The sequence below is a fragment of the Bos grunniens genome, chromosome 14 (genome assembly GCF_055505025.1).
Source record: "Bos grunniens cultivar Pamir isolate PY7600 chromosome 14, Bosgru_T2T1.0, whole genome shotgun sequence".
Lineage (NCBI taxonomy): Eukaryota > Metazoa > Chordata > Mammalia > Artiodactyla > Bovidae > Bos > Bos grunniens.
This window is the reverse complement of record NC_141178.1, coordinates 61,177,203-61,198,151: the sequence shown is the minus strand read 5'-3', so window position 1 is coordinate 61,198,151 and position 20,949 is coordinate 61,177,203. Positions and strand designations below refer to the sequence as shown.

Sequence of the window (20,949 nt, the reverse complement as noted above, 5' to 3'; positions counted from 1 at the left end):
GGATTGGGATAAAGATAGACTGTGTGCCTGTTCCTACCTCTGCTGACGAGGGAGGAGGAGCAGGAGGAAGGTGGGGAGGAAGGAGGATGGCGTGGACCCCGCAAACCCCCGCTGCTCACTCCTCCTGCTGCCTGGTTGTCCTCAGCCCTGTGCTTATCTCAGGAGCACCATCTCCAGACTCAAGGGGGAATGTCTGAAGCTGTGGTCCACCTATGTTTTGCAAACTCACAGGAATTCCACATGGAAATGAAGCACAGGCTACAAATCTCAGGACCAAGGACAGTTCCAGTATCACACTATGGCTCATGCTTCAAACAAGTGTCTGTAACCACAATGATCTCCACTTGGTATTGCTATTACTAATTTTTCTCTGACTTGATTTCTCAAAGAGATACTTAAAACACCCACAGGTGATTTAGGCAGTGTGGACATGCTGTGTAAGTGCTGGATTGGATTTTAACAGGAGCTGTTCTTTCTAAGATCTACTTTTAGGATGTAGTGAATGTGAGCTCAGGCAGCGACTGAGAGCGTTTGCCCTGGCACCTCCACCCAGGGCTGGGCGGTGAAGGAGGCGTGTGGGGTAGGCAGACACTCAGGCTGAGAAACTCGGAAAGGAGAACACTTCAGAATGTTCATAACGTTCTTCATTGTTTTTGGAAGAGGTTCTCTTGCCTCCCTGAGGTTTGCCTCTGCTGTCTTATCTTACACATGAGTAGGGATTTTGCATATCACGAATTCAGTTATCCTGCCAAACTTGGGGTGAGTTATGACTTTGCACATAGCTTGAAAGAACTTGTATTAGCCCTGATGAGTGGGTATGAAGCCAGTCTCAAGGTCAGTGTCCTTTGGCTTGATTTTAACAAAGTCATGCCCACATGCAAGATTCGTAACTTGTTCTCCTCTCGGGCTCTTTAAACAACTTCCAAGAAGCTCACTGGAGGAAGGAAAGGACCAGACGGAGGCAGAAGAAAATAAATCCTTTGTCAAAGTTCTGGTCAAATTCCCTATAGAATCACCCACACCTCCCCGGGACCTCAGGAAAGGCCCCTCTGAAGACCTTGCTCTCCTCCTGCAGTGACAACTTATTTTGTCCTTCTTTAACCGTAAGATCCTTGAAGACAGGGTCTCTGAGGGACTCTACTCTGTTGGGCAGCCCAGCACCTACGGACTCTCCAATTGGGACAGCTGAATCCTCCTGCCAGAATCTCTCTAGTCCATCAACAGTGCTTCTATGCTCAGCTCCAGAAGTTGAGAATGGGGGAAAGCCATGTATTTCTATATCCTGTTTTCCGAACTAGGAACTCAAGAGGTCTCTGAATTCTAATCAGCAAAAACAAACACACCAAACACCCACCATGAAGGAAGCCCCGCATCCTGGTGGAGAGAGAATCAGGCTAGTATTCAGTGCGGAGCGAGACTGTTTACACTTAATCCTACGTGAAACAAAGGGCACGGAGCAGAGGGCATTGTGGACAACAGAAACGGCAGGCACAGGGCACTGCTGCATTGGAGCCCATATTTCAGGGTTAATTACTTTGGCTTTTTCTCTCTCTCTCTCTTTTTTTTTTTTTTTGCTACAATAATTACTTTTTGTGGTTTCGGGAATGTATGAGATTCTCTTTTAAGGTCAGAAAATAGAATCCAACCAGGATAGAACTCTGCAAATCGTTACAGTCGTGTGCAAATGCAGGCGTGGAGGAGGGTGACACAAGGTAACCGTGCAGGGGGCCACACTGATCCTGTTTACCACCCACGATGTCCAGCGAGAAACGTTCATGGGAAAAAGGTTTTGAAAACTGCCAGCATCACAGGTTCTCTAAAAAACCGACTGCCACACTTTCTGGCCCTTCGACTCTTAGGGTCTCATCCGTGGCGGGGCTCCTGCAGTTAAGGTGTGGTTGACAGTTTGGGGGCTCAGACATTTGGGGGGTTCCTGTCATCTTTGTTGGATTCACTGCTTGACTTCAGCAATTGATAGAACGTGGAGAATACAAAGGTAAAAGGTGAAGGAACCAAACTGTACCTATCCACGTAGAGCCTTCACCCTACAACCACTCACTTAAGCAAAGTTAAGTAGCGTTAACCATTATAACGCTGGCGCTATTATTATGTGTGCATGTGTGCTCAGTTGCTATAGTCGTGTCTGACTCTTTAAGACCCCATGGACTGTAGCCCACCAGGCTCCTCTGTCCATGGGATTCTACAGGCAAGATTACTGGAGTGGGTTGCTATGCCCTCCTCCAGGAGAGCTTCCTGACCTAGGGATCAAACCAATGTCTCATGTACTACAGGTGGATTTTTTACTGCTGAGTCACCAGGGAAGCCCCTTTTTTCTTACAGGACAGCCTAAACTGACAATAAAGCAAATAAGAAGGAAGACAGTTTAGTACCACTCCAATGAGCTGCACATTAGAATATCCCTTTAAAAAGGAGAAATGTATTCAGGTTTTTAAAATTTAAGAATTTAAGAATAACCAAAGTTACATTCTAAAGGACCCAAAATCATTCATTTATGTAAATAATCTCTGACTGTGATTTCTGGGGAAATTGGAGTTTTCTTTATATTTTTGAGGCAATGTGTTTTTCTTTGTTTAAGGAACTCATTTGTTTAAAACGATTTTTGAGTGGTTTTTGGCCACCAACTCTTCCTGGGGTTTACTTGGCTCAGACCTGTCCAGAAGCTAATTCTGATTCTTCTGTCAAATGCGCCATGCCACTGTGCGCCCTGCTCTCCTGAAGGCCTGGCATGCACACAGGTGAGCAGCTGACTGCACCGGGATGGGCTGAGCTTAAAGGGAAAGGGGAGCGAATGCCTGTGCTCACGGAGTTTGCGTTAGAGTTTAACCGGGGCATCTTCCACCCAGAGCAAGGGGAACTCTCTTCTCTAATCACCACTTCTTTGGTGGCTCAGACGATAAAGAATCTGCCTACAATGCGGGAGACCCAGGTTTGATCCCTAGGTCTGGAAGATTCCCTGGAGAAAGGAATGGCTACCCACTCCAGTATCTTGCCTGAAGAATCCCATGGACAGAGGAGCCTGGCAGGTTACAGTCCATGGGGTTGCAAAAGTTGGACACAACTGAGTGACTAACACTTTGACTTTTCTCCAAACCAGCCTGGGCATGCTCTGTCAGCTAGCTTCTCCCAGCTAGGTAGGAAAACAATTTCTTTTAACAGCTTTCCATGTAGACAGAAGTTGCTGGCTCTAGCTGCCTGCAGCCAGTTCTGGCACCCCATCTGATGGTCACTGTTACTCTGAAACATCACGACTCCCTCCTCAAAAGCCAACACACAAAGGATCTTTGGTTTTTATTTTCATCAAGACATCCTAAACACAGATGTCTACTTCTCCTTGTTAGTTGGAGAGGAGAGGTTATTAGAGAAAGGTGATTAATTTTGTGAGCTCCAGAAAGATGGGGATCTTCAGAAACTTCCTAGAATTTGGTTCTGGATTTGAATTTGGGCCCTGAGCTCTCAAGAGCCCTTGATCCTTCTCTTGTTGACTTAATGGACCCAGGTTTTATGATGTCCTTTGAGAAAAACGACAGCATCTCAGACCATTTTATGTTCTATGATGGTTCCACACACAGTAATGAGACGTCATGAATTTTGCCATGTTTTACAAGTGGCGGTTTCATTAAATACATCTTACCATCTTTGATTCTCAGACAGCGAACAGTCTCTGCTGTTCAGACAGATTCTAGTGCTGTCTGTGTTCATGCCGCTGTGGCCAAGACTCCAACACAAAAAGAGGTTTAGAATCCACTGGGCTCCCCAGCCAGTCTCCACACCCCCCACCCAGCTTCCTTGCACAACCTGCAAATGAGCCATGGTCTCCCTGCTCCTTGAATCCATCAGGCTCACCCCTTCCCAAAGACAAAGGGGGCCAGGCCACGGAGGTGGTGAGCATGGCCAGGATTGCGGAGGCAGCCTATCCTCACGGCGAGCCGCTGGCCCCCCTCCGGGCTCTTGGCCTGCCTACCTTGGCGTGCAGACCCTGCTGTCTGTTGGCGAGGATGTCGGCGGCTTCCCGGCAGCGGGTGGACAGGTTCAGGATGGCCGCAGCTGCTGCGATGTGGGTGTCTTCACTGCGCTGGCCGGAGCCGTAGGAGCTGGCACGGCCTGGGCTCTGTGTGTGGGCGCCTGCACTCGGCAGCCGGGGGGGAAATTTCCCTGGACTGGAAAAATGCTTCGCTGTTGAAGAGAGATTTGATTAGCAATTGCACAAACATGGATTTACTCATTAAATAGACTTGTTTGAAAGACAGAACTTCTTGCATGAAAATACGTGAAGAATACACAGAAACACAATCCATTCTCTCTGTGTACCTTAAATGAATGTTATTCAGATTGGTTTTCACTGGAGTTCATATATCAAACAAGGTGACTGCGGAGAAGGAAGGCCTATTCTCTTAATATTTTTTGTATTTATACGTTTTATGAGAAAAACTCTAACTCAGGTGACTGGGCACGTGCTCTGGCAGCACAGGTGGTAAAAAAGGTAGATTCAAGTCTACGCTAGTGAAACTTATCAGGGACTAGAGAGGCTTAAGGCCACAACACCCACAAACAGTGTAGGTACGAGAATCAGCGATCCCTGCGGAGGAAATGGACTGCTTCATATTTGTTCTCACACCAACAATTTATACTTAGATTCAGAATTGCATGCTTTGCTATTTGTTATGCGGGTTTGTTTTGTGCTTAAATCAGTAGCAGTTTCTCTTCCTCCAACTTGGTGGACCTGAGGAGATGATGAAGCTTTTTTTTTTTTTACTTCATTTTTGTGTTCAGGCGCAGGGCAGCGAGTAGGGGATAGACTGAGCCCAAGTTCTCAAGGTGAACAGAAAAGCACTGAGTTATCAAGGCTGAGTCTTCCCTTATGCTTCTGCTATGGGTACCAGGGTGTCCCTGAGAGAATTAAAGATGTTTCTCTTTACTCTGGGTGTTTGCAAACATCATTCAGGGACCGGGAGGCACATCCAAAATTTAATGTGGGCTATAAAGGCATTTGGCTGTTTTACTGAATGTAGTGTTTATTTTAAATGTTTGATCATTATTTTTCATAAAATATAGTTTAAAGCATTACCAAATGTTATTCCTGTAGTTATAAAAATGTCACTGAAAATTCTACTTTTTAAACCAGTATCCATATTATATGAATATTTAGAAGGCTCTTATTAACTAGTTTCACCTGAATTAAATATATATGTATGTGTGTCTATTTTATATATATATAAAAGAAAACTGTCTGCATATAGATACAAAACACTGTGTGTGTATTTGTGTGTATAATTTTCCCCTTGAATCTAATAGGTTGTCAGTGGTCACCTATGTTGGTTATACTTTATTTTTAGTAAGAAGGTAAAACAATCTTTTAGAGTACAATATATTCTAATTGATGGACACACTCCTCCCTAGTCTGTTTAGCCACTGTTGGGTTTTATACCGCATTCAAGTTCTTTGAAAAATTTGGTGATTCATATCACAGAAGGGAGAAACATTCTGTGTTCCTAAGAGCACCACATCTAGGTAACTATGTGTCAGATCAAAGGGAGCCCAGGGACCTGCACAACACTGTGAAAAATTCATGGTCTATGGAGGACTCCAACTGGAGGATTATTTCCCTTTGTAGAAATCATTCCTAGATTTATCCCCAGGTGAAAAATCTCACCTACTCATTAGAATATTCAAGGACTCTAAACAACTGGAGAGAACTATTAGTAAAAACATCAAGTTTTATGTGTTACAAGTGCCTTTGCATTATGACCGTCCATACAAATGTGTCATTGTTAGAGAATGAACACATTTCTGCATTAATTCTTAAATCTGTGGGTGAACATCTCCATAGCCACACTTTTTTTTTCCTAGTAAAATCTTGATTTTTGAATTATGAGTTTCCTCCTAGACCTTTCACTTTTTCTCCCACCTTAAGCCTGAAAGCTTTTGCTAATGCAAGTAATACTTTAAGTAGTATTTCGCTATTTTACCTATTGCTGCTGCTACTGCTAAGTCGCTTCAGTCGTGTCCGACTCTGTGCGACCCCATAGATGGCAGCCCACCAGGCTCCCCCGTCCCTGGGATTCTCCAGGCAAGAACACTGGAGTGGGTTGCCATTTCCTTCTCCAATGCATGAAAGTGAAAAGTTAAAGGTGAAATCGCTCAGTCGTGTCCAACTCTTAGTGATCCCATGGACTGCAGCCTACCAGGGTCCTCCATCAATAGGATTTTCCAGGCAAGAGTACTGGAGTGGGGTGCCATTGCCTTCTCTGATTTTACCTATTAGATTTTCATAATTTTAATATGAATTAAAATTACTGTATTATAATAGCTATTGCAGTTTTCAGTGTACTAAACCCAATCCTGGCTAAATGAGAATTAAATATTTTGTCAGAATTACTGTATTTAGATTCAACAATGGCACCATATTTGTAGAATAATTAAAACACAAACTATTCACCATATTCAGTGTAACATCATGTAACATCAATAGTACTGATTAACTTATAATTGTTATTCTTATTTTATTTCACTATATATTTTCTCTCCTCCCAGAAATAGTGTATTACCTATTAAATATTGCTAAATATTACCAATAAATAGTATATTACCTATTTAAATGCATCCCCTCCCATAACACACACATACACAAGATACATTTTGGGGGATAAGTATTGGAATTCAAGCTTACATTCAGGAAATGGTGGTGTTTTCCGACCTGTTTGTACAAGGGGGCATTTACCAAAAACCTGGGCATCAAAACTGGCGTAATCGAAGGGTATTTTTCCAAACTTCTCTTGCTCTTTTGACACCGTGGCTCTGGGAGACGTGATGGCTTGTGATCGGAAGTTGAATTCAATTTGCTTCACCAAGCTCGTCCTGAAGAGAGAGGCACAGAGCTTGAGAGAAATAGGAGGACACTCTTAGTGAGCGTCCCAGAGTCAGAATTTAAAGCAGGTTGGATATGTCACACCCGTGGGTGCTACAGAGATACGCACTGGGGAAAAGCACTGTGGTCACAGCCAGACAGGGTGGAGGGACAAGGAGGTGCTTTGGGCCCTGGGTGGCCTAGTCGGGGGGTGTGGGGGGCAGTTGTACATGGCTTGTCTGAGTCTCTCATCAGTAACAGAGGGAGCATCATCCTCCACTCATTAATAAAGATGGTTAAGGAGCAAGTATGTGATGTCTATTTGCACTCTGATCTACTTAGAGAAAAGGGTCATGTTACCACCACCAGGGTACTGATAAGGTGCACGCATCCCACTGTTCATCAGAGTAGCCGTGAAAGTCACGGCCGTCGCTAGTGAGGAAATGTCATCATATTCCGTTTGGCAGAGCCAGCAGGACCCTGACGTCCAACAGGGTCAGTGTCCGCACCAGAGACTAGATTTCTGAACCAGGAACTTCTGAGCCTTTTTACTTTTTTCCCCCAAGTTCAGATTAAATGCTTTTGCTGTGTTAGGTAGTATTTCAATATTTTATCTATTAAATTGCCATTGCTTCAATATGAATTGAAATTACTATAATAGCTATCACATTTTTCAATAGAGTTATCTTAATCCAAGCTAAATATGACTTAAATATTCCTTTAGAATTACTGTCTGGATTAAACCAGGGCATCATGTCTGTGCAGCACCAATGTCAACTAAGGAAAACACAAATGTTGTGGTGCTGTGGTCTAAGGCTAAAGAACACAAATATACCTTTCACAATTTAGTAGTATCAAAATTTATTATTTTGCTTATTTTTCCCACCAAAACATACTTTGCTCATCAGAATGTCAAAGTTTCTGTGATATTTCTTGGATTAGGTAAAAACCTTTTGAGTGCTACATCAAAATATTTAAGTGATTAGTTGATCTTGTTATGGCATAAATAACTAGATTTATAGCCCTAATATTGCAGCAGTGTTCTAGCCTAAAATAATACGTCTCTTTTAAGTAATGGGCAAAATGAAATAATGCTATTTCTGCGTTTGATAAATAACCTCCTTAGGGAACTTCCCTGGTGGTTGAGGGATTAAGAATCCAACTCCCAATACAGGGAAAACAGGTTCAACACCTGGTTAGGGAAGATCCCACATGCCATAGAGCAACTAAGCCCTTTTACCACAACTACTAAAGCCCTCAGGCCTAGAGTCTGTGCTCTGCAACAAGAGTGAAAGAAAGTTAAAATGTTAGTCACTCAGTCATGTCTGACTCTGTGCGACCCCATGGACTGTAGCCCACCAGGCTCCTCTGTCCATAGGATTTCCCAGGCAAGAACACTGGAATGGTTTGCCATTCCCTTCTCCAGGGGATCTTCCCAACCGAGGGATGGAACATGGGTCTCCTGTATTGTAGGTAGATTCATTACCATCTGATCCACCAGAGAAGCCCCTGCAATAAGAGAAGCCACTGAAACTGGAGAGCAGCTCCTGCTTGCCACAACTAGAGAAAGCCCTGGAGGCAACAAAGACCCAGCATAGCCAAAAAAACAACTTACTAAGGGAGAAACTAGAAAATACAGTAATACTGACAAAAACTCTTGTTATAAGATTTTTAATTGATAGCTACTCAGTAATTCATCATGATCTTTGCTTGACTCATCTTTCTCACTCATGTAATTTTGATTCTTGGCAAAGTCATGCCAATTGACCCTTTAATTAAATCTACAGAAGCCAATATTAAGGGGTACCATATCTTAAAAATGTTCCTAACAACTGTTCTTCTCAGCTCAGTGTCTCAGTAACAACAATGAAGATCTGGTTATCTGTTGTAATCCTGAAATCGTTTCTTTCCTGCATGTGTGATTTTTGTGTTAACAAGTGCATCATTTCACACTGTCTGGTCCTCTGTCATTATTTAGGTGTATGTAAAGCCCTCCAAAGTGCTTGAGAATGTAGAGGACCCAGGACCAACAGGAGGTATTTTATTACAAGTTACCAGTTTGGAATGAATTTCTGTTTTAAAGAAACTATATGCATATCTGAAAGAGAAGGATGAATATACAGCATCACATATTTTGAGTGATGAGATTTATGAGATGGAAATGAAATCATTCAGTCGTGTCCGACTCTTTGTGACCCCATGGACTGTAGCCTATCAGGCTCCTCCGTCCATGGGATTTTCCAGGCAAGAGTGCTGGAGTGCATTGCCATTTCCTTCTCCAGGGGATCTTCCCTACCCAGGAATCGAACCCGGGCCTCCTGCATTACAGGCAGACGTTTTGCCGTCTGAGCCACCAGGAAAGTGGTTACGTCAACCATAAGGTGGTGCCTGCCTGACTCATGGGAGGGCTTGCATTGAGTGACACAGAACTTTGATTAATACATGCTATCATATGAAGTGAAAGTGAAAGTCACTCAGCCATGTCCGACTCTTTGTGACCCCATGGATATACAGTCCACGGCGTTCTCCAGGCCACAATACTGGAGTGGGTAGCCTTTCCCTTCTCCAGAGGATCTTCCCAACCCAGGGATCAAACCCAGGTCTTCCGAATTGCAGGTAGATTCTTTACCAGGGGAGCCCAAGAATACTGGAGTGGGTAGCCTATCCCTTCTCCAGCAGATCTTCCCAACCCAGGAATTGAACTGGGGTCTCCTGCATTGCAGGCAAATTCTTTACCAACTGAGCTATCAGGGAAGCCCATGTTATCACATATTTCATATCTTTTTGATTCATCCACATTACATAACTCTGCACACAGCTTAATTTTAAGTTGAACTTCTGGAGGGTCTAGCAGTTCATTTCAGTGACATGATGATGAACTGGGCCGGCCTCTCAAGTGGACAGTGGCTGCTGTGCACTGAAACGAAGGTGGCCCACGGTGCTGACACGTGGGGGGCGAGGGACCCTCAGTGTAGGATCTCCGAACACAGGGAGCATAGGGGACTATCATACCTGTGACCCTGCTCAGGACACTGTCCGGTTTTGGGAGAATCAAGCTGACTTTTGTCCTGGGACATTGCCAGTTTTTCAGCTGCAGCAATTGGACAACCAGAAAGACTGTTTAAAAAAAAAAAAGTGGGCAGATCTGAGTTAAAAAGAGAATGTAATTTGCTTGGGCACCTACCTCACTCATCCTTGGCGTGCACCAAATGTTGTCGTAATAATATTAATAGTTCTCTTAGCACCATTATCATCCTAAAAGATCCCAGAGGGCTTTGCAAACTACTGTGTCAACATTTGTCACCAAACCTCATCTCAGAGGTGATAGAAAACAAACTCATTTAAAAATCAAAATATTATGTAAAGGAGATATAACAATTATTTGGAAACTTGGTGATATTTTAAGTATTAACAGAATGCACTCATCCAACGGCAATTGTCCAGTTATAGCTAATTTCATGATATAATAGCTTAGAGTCTATAGGCAAAATGTTAGGAACTTAATTTTACATCTTAGTTTAAATGGAGAGTACAGAATATAAGTTTTCTGGCAATATGCATATGCATCAAATAGTATCTCATGATTACATAATCTATACATAATATATGTAAAACAATAAGCATTTTACCAAAATATTTACATGTATGCAATACATAAATGCACATATGTGTTTTAAGTTAGTTGCGATCTCTGTGGAATAACTCTCAATGAAATGAAATGATGTTTACCTTCAGTAATCTGAAGTTCTATGGTGACTGCTTTAATGTACATTGGATGGGGTTCAAGAGAACCCCTAAGTCATTCTTTCCAATATCAAACAGCTCTGGGGATGTTCAGAGCAGAGGTCACATTCTGTGTGTGTCCCTATGTGAGTATCTACCCCTGGTGTTCAAATATGACATTTTTTGTTGGCTGCTCTATGAAAATTTCTAGGGAAATAATGAGGTATTTTATTTTTTACTCTCCACACATTGAGAATTTCTTATCTATGTCAAGTGCTAACACAGTTGACAGTGATCCAACAATAGTGATAACACAGGTTGAGTCCCTGGAGTCTCATTCGTATTACCTCCTGTGTGTGTTGCGGTTGCTGTTCACATGCCCTCGTCCCGTGCATCCTGGGGTGGGGCACTTGAGCACATTTTCATGCATGGCAAGAACTAAGCACAAAATAGCAAAGAAAAGAGCAATTTACTACCAGTACATGTACAGTACCAGTACATGCCAAGAAACTGATATCTCAACTTCGCATCCAAATGAATTTAGTTACAATCCAGCTTGCTCCCTTCCCATACAACTTCGGGTTGAAGACCAGAAGCCCATGCGGATGTCCAGTATTAAACGTCTTTGGGGCGGCTGGCACTGAGACATGCCCATGAGGGCGGGCTGTGTGGCCTAAGAGCTGTTTCAATAAGAGGCTCCAAAATAGAGGACGGAGCCTGCAGGTATTTCAAAGCTTAGGAGCAGCTCTTCCCTCCCCTCTCCCTCCAGTTTTGGGGCTCATGGGGGGACATGGGTGGAGGGACCAACAGGCCCTCACTCTGCAGGAATGTCCTGGGCGACGCCTCAGATGCCAGGTGTCCCTGCTGCCAAGGAGGTGGGGGACACAGGTGATGCTCCGGAATCTCAGGTGAGAAAGGACCACAGGGCACACAGAGCATCACTCAGGCCTTTTATCTTCTGTATATTCTGAGGCCTTGACGTTGGGGCTTGCTGACTCTGGGGAGATGGCCCCACCTGGGGCTCCCTAATTCCCAGAGGTTGTAAACACTTTTCAAATGCAAACCAGACAATTGGAGTTCATGTCTGACATCCTCCCCCATCTGATTCTCACTCCAGGACACTCTCCACCTGTTCTAATCCCCAGGGCCAGGTCCCAGACAACCACAGACAGCCCCCAAGCTCCAGAGCTCCCAGGAAAAATTCCAACTGGTTGATCGAGACCGGCTTACTTCAGCGAAGGCTCTTGCCAACGATTCTTCCCCACTCTCAACTCCCCCACCTTCCCTGCTGGCCCTGGTACTTCCCTGGAGGCCCTGCCTGGCCTGAGGAGCCCCCTCCTCTTGGGAACTATGAGAAGCAAGTTATGTTTTCAACGTCAGTCATCTCTTGATCTGTTGGCCTCACTGCACCCCAATTTTTTATGAATATGCTGTATTTTAAAACACCCGGCTAGATGGAAATTGTCTTGACACAGAGAGAAAACTTGGTGTTTTCATGTCTAATCCCAAACTGGAGGAGAAAGTGGCGACCCCATGGACTTCTTCCAGGGCCAGGCGGCACTCACTCTCCAGGGGGACCCGCACTTTGTGGGGGCACCCCGAAAGGCTGCGGTGGTGGGGGTATAGTCCCGTCACGTGCCCTGTGCCATCGCACCCGGGGATGGGGCACTTGGTCTCCCTCTTCTCAGGCCTCGGTGAGTCTATGGAGGAATTAAACGGAAAGACAGCTGGTCAGTCCTCGCCCTCCCTGCAGAGAGCAGCCCTTGTGGGGGCAGCCTTCTCATGCTGCTCAGCCTCCACATAATAAACACTCGCCTTAAATCGCCCTGAATAAGACCCTCCACTAAGACCTGCGGAAGCAGAAAAAGTGCTTTCTCTCTGATTTTTTTGGTATCTTAAGCAGAGGCTGAGATAGGGCGAGGGTGTGTCGAAACACAGTGATGATTTCAAGTTGTCATGTCAGATCGTAGTTGAGAAAAGTCAGCCCTACACCAGAGGATGAGTAGGCTCCAGAAAAGCAAAAGAGAAGGAATTTATTTAAACCCACACTGTCTCTTATTGAGGGAATCTGGAAAAGCCAGGCTCAACCATCACACGATGAAGAAGCTGTTCTATTTGAGGAGGGACTGCCTGGCCAGCCCAGCAGGTCCTGGTGGCAGGTGCAGTGGCCCCAGGGCTCTGGGTTCCAGCCACGTTGGGAGGCTGACCTGACAATAGGCCACCTCTCGCCAGTCCCAGCTGGTGGACAGGGCCGTAGGGGTCCGGGAGGCCCAGACCCCTGTGGTCGACAGCCCTGGATCAACTCGCAGCAGCCAAGGAGGAGAAGGGGCTATGGTTTCACTCCTTGTGCAGAAACTGAAGACAGAGGCTTAGCAAGGATGCGTCCTTGGGGGGGACCTGCAAAGTGTGGGAGCACAGAGAGTGGGGCAGCCTGGAGTGGTTCACAGGGCACTGTCAGAACATGGTGGGGGGCGGGGGTAGATCACATGCGCAGCTGTAGAGGAAAGGGACACCTAGTAACCCACGCAGTCAGGCGGCCTAGAGAGCGCGGGCAGAAGACAGCTCAGGGTCCTCATTTCCCAGCACGCCTGAGGCTGGGGGTTAGACAATATGTGTGAGTATGTGTCTGTGTGTGCATGTGTGCGCCGTCATGTCCGACTCTTTGCGATCCCATAAACTGTAGCCCACCAGGCTCCTCTGTCCATGGGATTCTCCAGGCAACAATACTGGAGTGGGTTGCCATTTCCTTCTCCAGGGGATCTTCCCGACCCAGGGATTGGACCTGTGTCTCCTGCATCTCCTTCATTAGAGGTGAGTTCTGTACCCCTTAACAACCGGGGAAGCCTGAGGGTTAGATCAAGGATTACATCAATACATAAAATAAGTGAGGACTAACATGAATATGTTTATACTCATGACTGAGGGTAGATAAGCTTAAAAGTGAAATGCATTCTCAGAGGTGAAACTGCACTCTTAACTAGTGAGTGAAGTGACAATGCCAGCTTGGGACAGGTCTGCCCCTCACACTGGGGCTTCTAGAGAACCAGGACCAGAACGGGCAGAGAGGGCCTCATAGAAAGGACCAGCGTGGTGCAGAGACTGCGGTTATCAGAACTCCATCATTAGGAATTGGGAACACACAGTGCTGAGAGTGAAAGTCAACAGTCCACGAGGTCCTGCCGCAGGGAAGCCACAGGCGAGGGGTGCGGGCACGGTCTCAGCTGCTAGGACGCAGAGGGCCATATGCTCCGGCTCTAGAGGTGGCACAGAGCGCCAGGCAGCACTGCCCGATGAATATCGTGGAGAGCAGACGTGCCTCAGTGTGGCCACGTCACCCCAGTTTTCGAAGGGTAAACGGTCCTGGGCAGATGGGCACAGCAGGTTGTGTGTAATGCAATTATTGGGGGCGGGGGGGAAGGGGGTGCTAGTTTTAACAAAGCGGGAGGAGCCAAGGACCCTTGGAGTTAGAAGTGCTGCCTGGGGTGGGGGGCCAGGGATCAGCAGGGAAAGGACGCAGTTGGTGGGAAGGGACACTGGAATAGCCACTGTGCGTGTTTTCGGAGACAGGATTTAATGCCAGGATGTGGAGACTACACTGTTTTCTGTGAGAGACAAAGGGACATATGAAGAGTTCTGACATGTTGCATGATTTTGTGGGGCTATTTTTCACTGAGTCTGAAAATGCTGCCAAATTTCAAGTTCGTTTGGGTACAGAATGTCTGCAAAAAGCTAGTCAAAACCCTTGACGTTTGATTAACATGAAATCGGGATGGGGGGTGCCAACACCCCAAGAGAGCGCATTGGAAAGAAGAAGCGACCTGAATTCTGATGGCCTCCCTCCCTCGGATCTTGGCCAGGTGAGGCTGCATTTCCAAACCACGGTGAGAGGTCTGGCCACGCTATCTGCCTGCAGGAAGCCAGAGGGGGTGTGGGAGATAAGGGAGGCTGGCCCCTGCCCAGGTGAGGGCCGTGTCTGCCAGCCCCTCTTCGTGGGAACAAATATGCCCACAGTGCTCTCTAGGGCCAGCCCTGTGCCTGAACCAAGCGCAGCAGCAGCTCTGGGGGTGGGAGGGCTCTCTGGCCTGGCTTTTCTTTCTTCATTTTCTTTCCTGGATGCTGCTTAATGAAAATGACCTTGTGCTCTGATGACCTGACATCCTGATGGACTCGTGGGCTTGTTCCCATGGCTCCCCTTCACCCTGAAAATGTCACAGGCCGTAGAATAAATTATATGGTGACTCTACTTACCCTGCAACCCAAAATCTCCCTGTGGCTGGTGGCAGCAGGACAGCCAAACCTGGTAACTTAAGACCTGGGTGAAATGATACTTTAAAATCCTAGTATTCTTGGAGAGCAAAGTCCCATGCCCGAGGCGCATGGGAAATTAGTGCTAACTTATCATTGTTTAATCACTCAGTTTGTGTCCAACTCTTTGGGACCCTATGGACTGTAGCCCACCAGGCTCCTCTGTCCATGGAATTTCTCAGGCAAGAATACTGGAGTGGGTAGCCATTTCCTCCGCCAGGGGATCTTCCTGACTTAGGGATTGAACCTGTATCTCTTGTTTTGGCAGGTGGATTCTTTACCACTGAGACGCCTGGGAAACCTGGTGTTAACTTAGGTGCATGGAATATACTCTCAAGAGAAAAAAAAAAAAAAAAGCTCCTCTTATGATCCCACACCAGGGATGAGAGGAAGAGTATGAACCTGGACATCCTCTGAGAGAAGCCAGAAGCCCCAGCAGTCGGCTTCACTGTTCTGCCTGTTTCTTCCTGTCTGGAATGAAGTTCCCTGCAGGGACTTGACACCCCAAGGCATGACCTCACCCCTTCCACACACACACACACACACACACAGGCTACACCGTGGACTCATCTAGTCCCATCAGCGATTCTCTAAGGCTCCACCATGACCTGTATTCCCTAACTCACATTCTATTGCCTTGCTAACTTTTGTAAACAAAAAATGTTTTGAAAGTTCTATAGAAGAGACCAAAGTATTATCATGTGTTTTAAACTGTGGAACAGACAAAGTGTCTCTGAAGTCAAGATATCAGTGGCTGAAGATGCCATCAGTTGCAAGAGGAAACATTATCCTGTGTGCCAGTGAGAAAGGAGAAACAATTGAAAACTGAATAATGGCACACCCTTCCAATTTTACAAAGATGCTAAAATGGGAAAACTGTGTCTTAGAAGGGAGGAAATAGAGTGCTTTCGAAATGATGGGGTTTGGGAATAGGAAGTAAATCTCATCTTTTTTTCTGATTTTGTTGTTCATTAAAACACATACACATGCACACACACAAACACACACACACACAGGTAAGTTTCCAAGCTGAGTGTGAATGGAGTGCTCAGGGCTGCTTATACAGCATCCTACCCCAGACTACATGCTGGTCCTTAATATTCAGCCCTTACAGTATGTACCCAAAGAACTACTTATCTTATCCATCACCAAATGACATTATTTTATTCTTTTCTCCTCAGAGATGAGTTGCAACACAGTATTAGACAAGATTTCAGATGAGTACTAAAATGGATTTAAAATACCCACCTGATTTCTCGATAAATTTCAGTGATCAAAACATCTTGCCAGATAGCACATTATTCTCATCAACCCTGTAAGTCCCCAAACTTGACCTTCTCTAGTATATTCCTCCCCTAATTCTGTGATTCTCAGATTTTACGGTGTCCAAGAGTCACCTCAGGAACTTGCTTTAAAAAAAGCAAGTTATGCACATGAAAAGATGCTCAACATTGCTAATTATTAGAGACATGCAAATCAAAACTACAGTGAGGTACCACTTCACACCAGTCAGAATGACCATCATTAAAACGTCTATAAACAAAAAATGCTAGAGAGGGTGTGGGGAAAAGGAACCCTCCTGCGCCACTGGAAGAATGTAAACTGGTACAACCACTACAGAGCACAGCAAGGAGGTTCCGCAGAAAACTAAAAATAGAGTTACCATATGATCCAGCCACCCCACACCTGGGCACATATCTGGAGGAAAATGTGGTTTGGTTCAAAAGGACATATACATCCTAATGTTCATCGCTGCACTATTCACAATAGCCAAGACATGGATGAACCTAAATGTCCACTGAAAGAAGACTGGATAAAGAAGAGGTAGTATGTACATACAATGGACTATTCAGCCATAAAAAAAAAATAATAATACCATTTGCAGCAACATGGATGGACCCAGAGAGCATCATACTAAGTGAAGTAAGTCAGACAGAGAAAGACAAACATTGTATGATGTTGCTTATATGTGGAATCTAAAATAATGGTACCTATCCATGAAATAGACTCACAGACATAGAAAATGAACTTAAGGTTACCCATGGGGAAGAGTGGGGTGGGAGAGATAAATTAGGAATTGGGGAATGACATATACACACTACTACATGTAAAATAGATAACTAACAAGCACCTACTGTATAGCACAGGGAATTATACTGAATATTCTATAATGACCTACTTGGGAAAAGAATCTGAAAAAGAATAGATATATGTATATGTATAACTTAGGGCTTCCCAGGTGGTAAAGTGACGAAGAATCCACCTACAATGCAGGAGATGCAGAAGACACAGGCTTGATCCCTGCATAGGGAAGATCGCCTGGAGGAGGATCCAGTACACTGGAGTAGGTTGCCCTTAAGGACCACCCCTTGGGACACCCCACTTAACTGAAGGACTCATCACCAGGCCCACACAGTGCAAGACTCGGTGGTGGGGTACATCTTCATGGGAGATGCAACTTCCCAAAGTCTGAGGATCGATTTTTAGATCTCCTCCAAGCACACTGACTTTCTCATTCAAGTTTGGTCCAGATGTTTCCAGACCCAGAGTCAGAGAGCTTGTTTAAAGCATAGGCTTATAAAGGAATTAGCTCCCAGTCTCCTCCCAAGAATGATGAGAACATCTTGCCTGGCTTTGCAAGTAGCCTGACGTTGATGAAACTCCAAGCTAGTGAGATGATCCCAGAAAGAGGGTGGGAAAGAACAGTTAAAATTCAGTAAATACTAATGTACTTCTAACGTATCCAACATACCATTTTTTAAAAAAAAGTACCATATATTTAAAAAAAAAATCACATTACGAGAAATATAGTCAATGATTTTTCTTGTGTGTGAAAACCAAATAAAACCAACCAAGCTTGATCTGGGAACAAGCTAGAGAATAGGAGAAATTTTGGGTAATTTTATAGTACAAATTAGATTTTTAACTGTGTTAAACTGTCAAAAAGATATCTGGAAGAAGCAATCAAATCTCACTCGTTCTCCACCCCCAACTATAAAGCAATTTTAAATGAAGTAAAAGCAAAACCGGGTCTTACGTTTATTGGGAAAGACTTGTCTTCCACCCATGTCGATGACTTTGGTTTGCCTCCTCTCCCCGGAGAGATGCTCCAGCAGAAAGCGGTCCAGCTCTTTGTAGGTGTTGTGGAAGACGCAGCCTCGCTCAGCCTGCAGGGCAATCGCCTGCTCCAGCAGACTCAGGTTCCCCTTGGCTTTCTCCAGGGCAGTGGCCTCCTCCGTCCCTGCGGCTGGACACCCACGACCGTGGCCACGGTCCTCACTCCCTGGGAAGGAGGGCTGGGCTGGGCCATCTGATGGGTCCAAAGGAGTGTTCTGAGGGTCTTTCCTTTCTGTTTCTGAATCACACACATTTTTGCAGGAGATAAACTTGTTGCCTTCAGTTTTTATTTCGGGAACTTCCAGTAGGTCTTTCCTATCATCCACTAAAACATACTTTGGGACCCTCGGAGGTTTGCCTTCTTCTGAGAAGCTGGAGCCACTGTCCCAACCATTCTCCGCACTTTCAGAGTTACTGTCGCTGTCGGAGGAGGGCGAGAACCGCAGCCGGGAGTTGTCGGTCTTATCTTTTCCGTCGTCGGAAGGAACCATAAAGCACTCATCCACTTCGTCCCCCTCTGCTTTTAGAGACTGGATGCCACTGTCGTTTAAGTTTTCAATTATGGTCTGAGCAGATGCACTTTTTTCCAGTGTCCCCAAGTGCATTAGAGATTTGACCACGAGTTCCTGATAACAGCCGTATCTGTCTTCCTTCCCATCTGAGTTTTCTTGTGCGGTTGAATGAAACTTCTCATCCATGGGTTTTATCATGATTTCTTCAAGGGGAAAAAGAAAGCCATTATTTGAAAAACAAGAATAAAAATATTTTAAGGAAATTACAATGACCAATAAATAAATAGATACATATACAATGGGCTTCCCTGGTGGCTCCGCAGTAAAGAATCCACCTGCAGTGCAGGAAACACAGGTTCGAACCCTGGGTCAAGAAGATTCCCTGGAGGAGGGCATGGCAACCCACTCCAGTATTCCTGCCTGGAGAATTCCATGGACAGAGGAACCTGGAAGTCTACGGTCCATAGGGTTGCAAAGAGTCAGACGCAACTGAAGTGACTTAGCACACACACATATATAATAGATGCAATATGTGAATATGTGGACTCTATCAGTTTTATAAACATAGGGTAGAAAAATATACACTCTCAACAAAACAAAGTAAAATTCAGACCTTAATGTTCTTAAGAATTACCTTTAAAGAAATGAGCTATTTGAATTTTCAACATGTCAGAGCTAAGTGTGTTTAGTTACTGAAATAAATGCTCAACCATCAGAGTTCTGAATGTGAAATTCACATTACTGTACGTCTTATATTTGCAAGTCTCAGCCAACTGGAAGAAAATCAAATATATGTCCTATTATACATTTTAAAGGAAGTATTCATTGGTTTTCTCTGCTCCCTGGCAATATATTTTCAAAGCTTATTCAGTCGATTTTCTCTACTTCTGTAGTGTCCCAAACAAACTTTCAGATTTTATGGAATGTTAGCTAAAATACACAACACATCTACACAGAGATGGTAACTAAAAGAAGCCCTGATCACTTTCATACTTGTAACATGAAAATTCCACACCAAGGGAAACACAAGTAAATGGAAAAAGCGTAAGACAGAATAACGCCTTGACCAGTAGCACAGTTTCTGGCCTGGTACCCATGTACACTTATGTGAAAAGAGAGGTAGGGATAGTTAGAGGATGCTGAATGTCAGCTAGTTGTTCCCAGTCCTGATGGTCAAGAAGGCCTGGGACTGAGGACAGGCGCCCACGTACCCATCTGTCCTTGTCGTATCCACATCCAGAGCAGCCATCAGTGTCACCCCCTTCCCTCTTGGCAGTGGCCTAGTTGGGGTGACAGACTGTGTGTTTATTTATATACACTGTTCCCGTGCAAACACACCAACTGAGGTGCAGGTCCGTGGGTGCCCCAGCCCCAGCCTGGCACCTGGGGAGGGGTTGCCCAGGGATCTCAGCACTTGCCAGCCTATGAAATACACCAGACAACCCAGCAGTGGTCCCTGGCATTCATAAAGACAAAAAAATAAAGCAGGACCATTGCTGTGTCTCTACAGGCAGAGTGGGGGATGGGAAGACAAAATAATAAGCCTCCTTAAAGACTGTTAAAGACACCAAGTGCAGGGCATTCTGCATTAATGCACGTCTTGGGAGGAAAGAAAAGAACAGACGTCCCATGGAAGGGCTGCGGGAGAGGGTGTCTGTGCAGAAGACAATATGCCTTTTTTTGGGTCCCATTTAATTTTTTATAAACATTGTCTCTGACAAGGACACTCAAAAATACATCTCCATCATCTTCCTTTCTGGTAATTATCTCCCTAAATCAACACTGGACTGCCAGGATCAAGTAAATATTGCCATAGTAACTAAAAGCATTTTTGGATGAAGAGAAGAATTGAGTCACAACACTAGCCCCTTTAAATACCACTGATTATAGGGTGCAGTCCTTTGTTGGGATCTATTCAACATAAACTGAAAAATTTAACATTTTACTTCCTAGAAAAGAGGCTGGCAAAACCCAGCCCATAATATTTGAGAGGACGGTCTATCCTCTCCTGAATTCATATCAGAGGAACTCCAGGTTTAAATAATGTATTAAACATAGTCTAAAATGCAAATGAAGTTTTTCTCAATATCACGGCTGGCTATTAAGAGAAAGTGTAAAGGGTTATGATAATTTTAGAGTATTATGAACTACAGAAAACAAATAAAAAGCGTTTTCCGTGGATATGCTCAATTCATTGAACTATTCTCTCAACTCCACTTAAGTACCCACATGTGTACAATAATGATTTATAGACATTATACCTAATTATGCATATTTGGGCTGTGTGAGAGTGCTAACAAAAGCTCTGGAAAGCAACAATTACCTCTGTTGCTTAGCTACATAGTTTAAAATATTCCTATTAAGTGCAGATCGTCGGAGAGGCGGGGTGACAGCCATGCACGTGTGCCCGACAATGCGTGTCACTGA

The 20,949-nt window shown here is 44.8% G+C and overlaps 1 protein-coding gene across 2 annotated transcripts in view; it reads right to left on the bottom strand.

Annotated features, from left to right (window-relative positions):
• Positions 1 to 20,949, bottom strand: part of LOC147359517 (suppression of tumorigenicity 18 protein) — an 89,791-nt gene that overhangs the window by 31,258 nt on the left and 37,584 nt on the right. For both annotated transcript variants that reach the window (XM_086336979.1, XM_086336980.1), the window contains exons 6-11: positions 17,931 to 18,725; positions 12,154 to 12,288; positions 10,936 to 11,026; positions 9,878 to 9,982; positions 6,689 to 6,876; positions 3,983 to 4,194 (exon numbers count right to left, since the gene is read on the bottom strand). In XM_086336979.1, coding sequence (XP_086193105.1) covers positions 3,983 to 4,194; positions 6,689 to 6,876; positions 9,878 to 9,982; positions 10,936 to 11,026; positions 12,154 to 12,288; positions 17,931 to 18,725 — 1,526 coding nt within the window. The remainder of the gene's footprint in view (positions 1 to 3,982; positions 4,195 to 6,688; positions 6,877 to 9,877; positions 9,983 to 10,935; positions 11,027 to 12,153; positions 12,289 to 17,930; positions 18,726 to 20,949) is intronic.